The following is a 6,969-nucleotide window of genomic DNA, read 5'->3' as shown; positions in this document are numbered from 1 at the left end:
TTTGAATTTGAAGCACTGGAATCACTGCCCATGGCTGTTAATTAGTTTCGATCCAGTTGTTGTTGTGATCTCTTTATATATCTCTCTCTCTCTATATATAGTGGTGAGCTATTCACCTTCCCTGATTTTTCGATGATATAGTTTGACTAAGAATCAATCACTATGATTCTTTCAACTACCAGTCTTTCTTTCTTTCTTTCTTTGTTTCCTTGTATGAAAATCAGGAATCAGTTTCCACATATCTTTCCATATCTTGGGCACCAGACGCCAGGGATACTGCCAAGAACAAGATTTCGCACTGTAATTTCTCTAACAAACTGATTGCTTCTGTGACTATGAGGAAAATATCAAAAGCTATTAATTCCCCGCTGGTGGAAATTTAAGTGGAAAGGTATCATTGCCCAAGTCGAATCATCCCATTAAGACTAATAGTATTCTCAACGATTGTGTTATTAAATATTATAAGATTAAGAGTACAACTGAGACTTGGGCACATAGATGATGTCTACCTCATAGAATTAGTTGAGGTACATATTGACGCAGGGGCATCCCTCGGCTGGGACGACATGGGTCGCCGCCCATGCTACCATATTTTTGAGAAAATTATCAATGTTATAGTAGCCCAAACCTATTTAAGTAACATAAGACATTTAAGTTTGTTTTGAGGACCCCTTTTAGGGTTCTCACAGGACCTCCAAAGACTCAGGTATGTTATACTGTATTAACGCAGTTAGGAAACTAACTACGATTAAGGCTAAACCAACGTCGACCTAGAATATCAACATTGGAATCCATTAAATAGAAAGAAAACACTCTCAAAGTTTTGATTGTTTTATTCAGAGCAACAACGAGATAATGAACCTTAAAGGTGACTACAAGTCTACAACCCCAAATGATATCCAAAAATCCTAAAAGACTCGTTTGAAACCTAAACAGTGGAATTTGATTAAAAAAATAAGGTAGGGCTTAAGTCATAGCTACTAGTTTTGACAATCACATTGAAATGAGTCTTCCAGTCAAGTTTTGCGCAATTATGACAATATGACGTTTTGATCCTACTAGTCAATTTACTTGTAATTAGCTTGCCACTAATCTTACACCACATATGGAAAGAAAGAGAAGAAAAAAAAAATCAAGCCCAATCATCAACAATATGGACCAAATTAAATATTATTATTATTTTAGCAAATAATATGCCACCATAATAGATATATATGCATTCAAGGGTCACTCATATATATTATATGGATAAGATAATGACATGAACATTAGGAATATGCAATGTCCTACATGTTTACTAACATGCACAAACAAATAGTGGAAGTTGATGATAATATGAACATGGGCCTAAATTTGAAGGAATGATAGGTTGAATGGGAGCACCATATCTAATCTTCTCATCAAATTATTGAAATATTTCAAGTAGCTGTTGGTCACACATAGTATTCTATTGTTTGTGTCCATTTCTTCTGTAATTTATAATTATCTCCACCTTAATATAAAAACTAATCAAGGCTTAAAATGGTCAAAGTCCTCCCTTCCACAAGTAAAATGATTAATTGTGGACAAGAGTGTATAATTTAATTTGATTAAACAGGGCCTTTTATATTAAAAGTCAAAGCTCATTGAATTTCAGTGGGGTTTAATAGTTGAGGAGTAGTCCACATTTGAACATAATTATCTCTATCTACTTTCATCAGTCAAATTCTTTAAATTAAAATTAGAAAGTTGGCCAATAACTTATTAAAATTAATCATATTTTTATGAAGAAATCCCTAAACATATTATATATTAGCAGTATCCTTGTTGCGTGGGCATAAATGTATTTCTTCTAGTGAAAATCGAATTCAAAACCTTCTGAATCTATACGGTTTGACCTCTAAGGAATTCATCAACACAACTATCACCCAAATAGAAATATGCAAAGCAAACCCTAAACAAAAAAACCCACTAAGTGAATGTCAAGTCTAAGTTCATTCCCTCTACAAATTAAAAAAATTGAATAAGATTAGAATAAAAAAGGTTACTGCTTTATTTGTTAGCTCAAAGTATAACACCACATATATATGGCTCTATCTTTAATATACATATATATATATGACAAAGTTGCAACCACATATCCTTATTTGTTAGTTCTGCAGCTGCCGCTGTTCCAAGAGGGCACATTGCAGTCTATGTTGGAGAAAGGTGTAGGAAAAGATTTGTGATTCCAATTTTTTACTTGAATCATCCTCTCTTCCAAGAACTACTAAATCGAGCTGAGGAAGAGTTTGGATTCGATCATCCGATGGGCGGTTTGACAATTCCTGGCAGTAAAGACTACTTCATCAATCTCACATCAGCTTTGAGTTGCTCATAGATAATTAATTATAATGCAATTGAGAAACTTCTGTGCGCACAAATCCTGCTCGAGTTTAGTTCCATATAAGATATTTGAGAACTTGTCTTGTGCCGCTTAGGGTTACCAAAAAAAGAATATACATTAATTTTTTTCTTTTTCTTTTTGGCGCATGAAGCAGATAGTATAAAATGGTTTCTCCACATAATTCAACCAAAATACAACCTTGCTTTTGGGAGATCAACCATAATATTAGAATGAAGCAATTGCTAAAGTTACTGAAGTAAAAGGAAATTATAGTTGAGCAGATTTAAGAAATCCAACCAATTATCTGACCAAATAAATAAGTGGGTCTACGTCTTAATTGACTAGGCCGAGTCAGCCAGTACAGGCGAGATAAATAATTAGAATACAGATGGTGTCAAATGTCACTTATGAATGTAGAGAAATTGGATGCCTAAAAATTGGACTAAATGTTTTGGTATATATGATATATAGAGATATATAGACAATATGATAGGAGTGCTCTATATATAGTGTCTACATATTTCTATATATCATATATACTGAAACATTGATCTAGTCCCAGTTTGAAAGATCCAATTTTTCTACGTTCTCATGAATGGCAATGACACCAAATCTTCAAAAACCACACAATACATCCAATGAGCTGCAAAAGCAAAAGCCACCCATTACTGTCCGATCGCCACGTCACCATGAAGACACGTGAAGATTATAGCCAAACAAGTCCACGCGGCAGGTCGACATGGGCGGACCAAAGTGTAAGAAGACTAATAATATGGGTCCCAGCTCCGTCTGGGGCTCTACCTCTTTTTATGGGAGGCTCTGTAACTGCCCCACGTGTCAGTATCCACGCAAGATTAAGTCATAAGTGGTTAGCCTCACTGTCCTAAGGCCATGTTTGTTTGGTTACACAAAATCTACCTACTCCCCAAGCGTCTCTTTTCTTATCAATTTATTTATTTTTAGTGGATTTCAGTGTTTTTTGTCTCAATTATCTCAAATATTGGGGATAGATACATATTATCCATGTGAAATCATAGGTTTTATATGTCTAATATGATTCATAGCAAATTATGTGCGTCTATCTCAATATTTAGACTAGTCAAGATAAAAAAAAAATCACTGAGATCTGTAAGATTGTTGTTTCTTAATACATGATCTATCTTTCTGCATTACAACACCGGGCACCGGTCCACCACCTCTCTTATTATTTAAAACCCATAAGCATACGAACAGAAACGAAAAGAGAGACTCGGGCACACAGGCCGGTCTCTCAACTTTAGCAAGTAAGGTTCACGAGACTCACACACGAACCCATAACCTTCACAAGATCATTCACAAGAAACCAGAGAACTTTTTTATCCAAAAACAAGCTAAAGCAGATAGAATTAATTAGATGGAGACAACAGAGAAGAAAAGTGAATGGTCAGGAGGATCAAGCAGTGGACAGGTGCTGGACCGTTCAGATATAATGGAGTTGGTTGGGAATGAGGATGTGAATCATAAGTTTCATGAGCTGAATAAGGACAGAGATGGTCAGCTCTCTGTGAAGGAGCTTCAACCTGCTGTTGCTGATATTGGTGCTGCTCTTGGCTTGCCTGCTCAAGGCACCTCTCCTGACTCAGACCACATCTACTCTGAGGTACTAGCTTGATTTTTAGATTTGTGGAGACTTTATTTCTTTGATTACAAACAATTTAATGAATGCATGTCAACTTGCCTTGTAAGTGTTTGTTGAAATGCTTGGTGCTTAACAGTATATAATGAGAAGTCTTGGCAGATGGGTTAGTTAGTTCTTGAGTTATTAGTGTTAATTTTGATAAATCAATAGAGGATTTAGGGCGGGAGATGATGTGTTCAAGGACAAATTCTGGTGACTCTCTCTTACTGTGCAAACAGATGAGGCAAGATTATGGACTCAGTAACTCCCTTGCTTCAAGACAATATTGAAGAGATAAGAGTCATCACATTACGTATTGTATCGACTTTTGGCACTTTATTAAATCGAATACAATTTGGGCTATATCAGATCACTTCAAAAACTACAGCAACAATGGTGGTTGTTGAAATTCCTAGCCCAAACACCCTAACAATATCCCTCTTTAAAGCCGGAGCCTACAAAGCTTTGTTTCTCTTGGCCGTCTCACTTAATAGTACTTAAGCCGAGAAAACGCGTTGTCGAAGTGAGAGGGATGTGGCTTTGCTTATAAGCCACTCGGCTGGGTTATTGCCAAACTTATGTGAGATTATAGTCTTGACAATTGTGTTTGTTTATTCACTAATTTACTTTCTGATGCCAAATTCTTGTGCTTCCTTCCTTGGGTGGCAAGTGCAACACAAAAATGTCAAAAGTTTTCTATTTCTAGCAAAGCTATAGAGAAAGCCCCTCCTGTTGTTCAACTAGGTCGGTGCATGTGTTGTGGGACTATGCCTTTTCAATTAGACTTTTCTCTTACTTTATCTCCCTTTCCTTTTATCTTCATATGTAAGGTGGAATCTACTCATCTAGTGATGAATTATGTTGAAAAAAATGCCTTTTCATGGACTTTAATTATTTACAAGAACTCATAGTCAATTGCTATTATATTCTATGATGATGGTTGTATGTCGCCTACCTGTTTCGAAAAGGGCAGTACTTTTAGTTCTACAAAGGAAAGTGCTTTGGATAATTTAAAAGTTACATATATACCTGCCATGAGGAAGATGTTGGAGCCAAAGTGCACGCTTGTATGGTGCCGGTTATCTAACAAAAATGGAGATGCTGGAGAATACCTATATATCAACCACATGTAATTTTATCATTTTACTCCAGAAAATTTCCGTCTTTTAGGTCCATTATAAACATGGCCACTCTGGTGCACTATCTCATGAGGATCATTGGTTCTGTTATGTCCACAGAGGTCTAGGCTTTCATATCTCTCTCTCTTTCCAACCAGTGAGTCTAAACTTTGAAATTAGGTCTTCGTTTACTTTCTGAATCATATGGTCCGAGAATTATGGATCGGATTTTGGATAGTTTTCTTGATATGAAATATCAAAGTACCTGCTACGTATATTTTGACTAAGATATATTGTTCTTGTTCTCTGTCATTCCAATTTACTGTAGTTCGTGAACATTTCTTCTAACAGCAGTGAATCATATTTCACCTACAATATGAGTTAAAATTTTAGAAATAAGCCATTATCATATTTGTATTTGCCATTAAAATGTTATAGGTTTCCAATGAGTTCACACATGGCAAGCAAGACAAAGTGAGCAAGACTGAGTTTAAAGTTCTCTCAGACATACTAATAGGCATGGCTGCTGCCGGTTTGAAACGTGACCCTGTAGTGATCCTTCGTATTGATGGAGAAGACCTCCTGGAGTTCATCAATGGACCAAGTTATGAAGCAGAAATGGTCAACATATTTTCAGGGATAGAGTTGCCCGATGGATCGCTCCATGATTGCCTTATTAAGGCTTTGGAAAAACTCACGGTCGAGCAAGGGATGCCCCCACCTTCTGATTTTTGGGTAATTAATTTTCAACCCTTGAACATAGCTTTTGAATTCATTACCAAATAATGGATACCAATAATGGTTGATGAAGTTTTTTCGTCTAAATTAGGTGATTAGAAGCATTGTGGCACCAGCTTTGCAGTCCCGCACTGGACCTGATCATGACAAACCCATCTCTCAGGAGACATATCTGGTTGAATTTAAGAAACTAGCAGAAAACGTGGCTCGACATCTCAAAGAGCAGCCTGTGATTGTCGCTCATAGTGAGAACACCTTCGATGGAAGTGGCATTAAGAGACTATTATCCAATAAGTTCGAATTAGAGAAGGTTTATTCATTTGCAATCATTCTCCTATTCAATTAGTTTCAGATTTATTACTAACCAGGGCATTTTACCAAGCAAAATAACTTACTGGGATTCATTTTGTAATTAAGACACTCAATGCAGCCATAGAAAATGTGTCAAAAGATCGCAATGGAAAACTGCCTAAGGAGTACTTGCGCGTTGCGCTTGATGTTATAGCATCATCTGCCAGTCTACCTCCAATCGGAGCAGTCGATCAGGTAATCAATCGATATTCATAGTTAACCTTTATTCTTGCTTAACATATGTAAAAGTTGCCGATATTAAACCTTGCGTTTCTTGATAATCTGCAGATTGACAAGGTTATTGCAGATGTATTGGAGATGATGAACACTGATGATGGAAAGACGGTTAAAGACGACGAGTTCAAGAAGATATTGACTGAAATTCTTGAGGGTCTCATGTTGGAACTAGAGGGCAATCCCATCTCAATTTCTACGAATTCGGTTGTGCACGAGCCTATTGCCTCCTCTTCCACACCCTTGCAATCATCTTCCTAGTTATAATAGGTGTCTTTACATAAAGAAATAACGAAGGATAAGACACAGTTCTTACTAAGCATATATATATATATATATAACCAGTAAGTGTTTGTCCTGTATGATTCACTTGGTTTTGCATCTATGGCATGACATGTAGTTGATAGGGTTGTCATGACGATCCACCCACCCTCTTGGTGTAATAGATCTCTTCTATGTGTACCTTTGGCTTGTGTTATTAATCAGTTCATGACCGACTTTTTTTA

At 36.5% G+C, this 6,969-nt stretch overlaps 1 protein-coding gene across 1 annotated transcript; it reads left to right on the top strand.

Moving 5' to 3' along the window:
* The first annotated feature begins 3,549 nt into the window (after positions 1 to 3,549).
* Positions 3,550 to 6,969, top strand: LOC120011819. The gene is made up of 5 exons (XM_038862945.1): positions 3,550 to 4,004; positions 5,579 to 5,875; positions 5,970 to 6,188; positions 6,296 to 6,424; positions 6,518 to 6,969. The coding sequence occupies exons 1-5, from the start codon at positions 3,759 to 3,761 to the stop codon at positions 6,722 to 6,724; spliced, it is 1,098 nt and encodes a 365-aa protein (XP_038718873.1). The 5' UTR covers positions 3,550 to 3,758; the 3' UTR covers positions 6,725 to 6,969.

This window comes from Tripterygium wilfordii, chromosome 2, assembly GCF_013401445.1.
Source record: "Tripterygium wilfordii isolate XIE 37 chromosome 2, ASM1340144v1, whole genome shotgun sequence".
Lineage (NCBI taxonomy): Eukaryota > Viridiplantae > Streptophyta > Magnoliopsida > Celastrales > Celastraceae > Tripterygium > Tripterygium wilfordii.
Note: the sequence above shows the minus strand (reverse complement) of the source record. Positions and strands in the feature narration are given on the sequence as shown.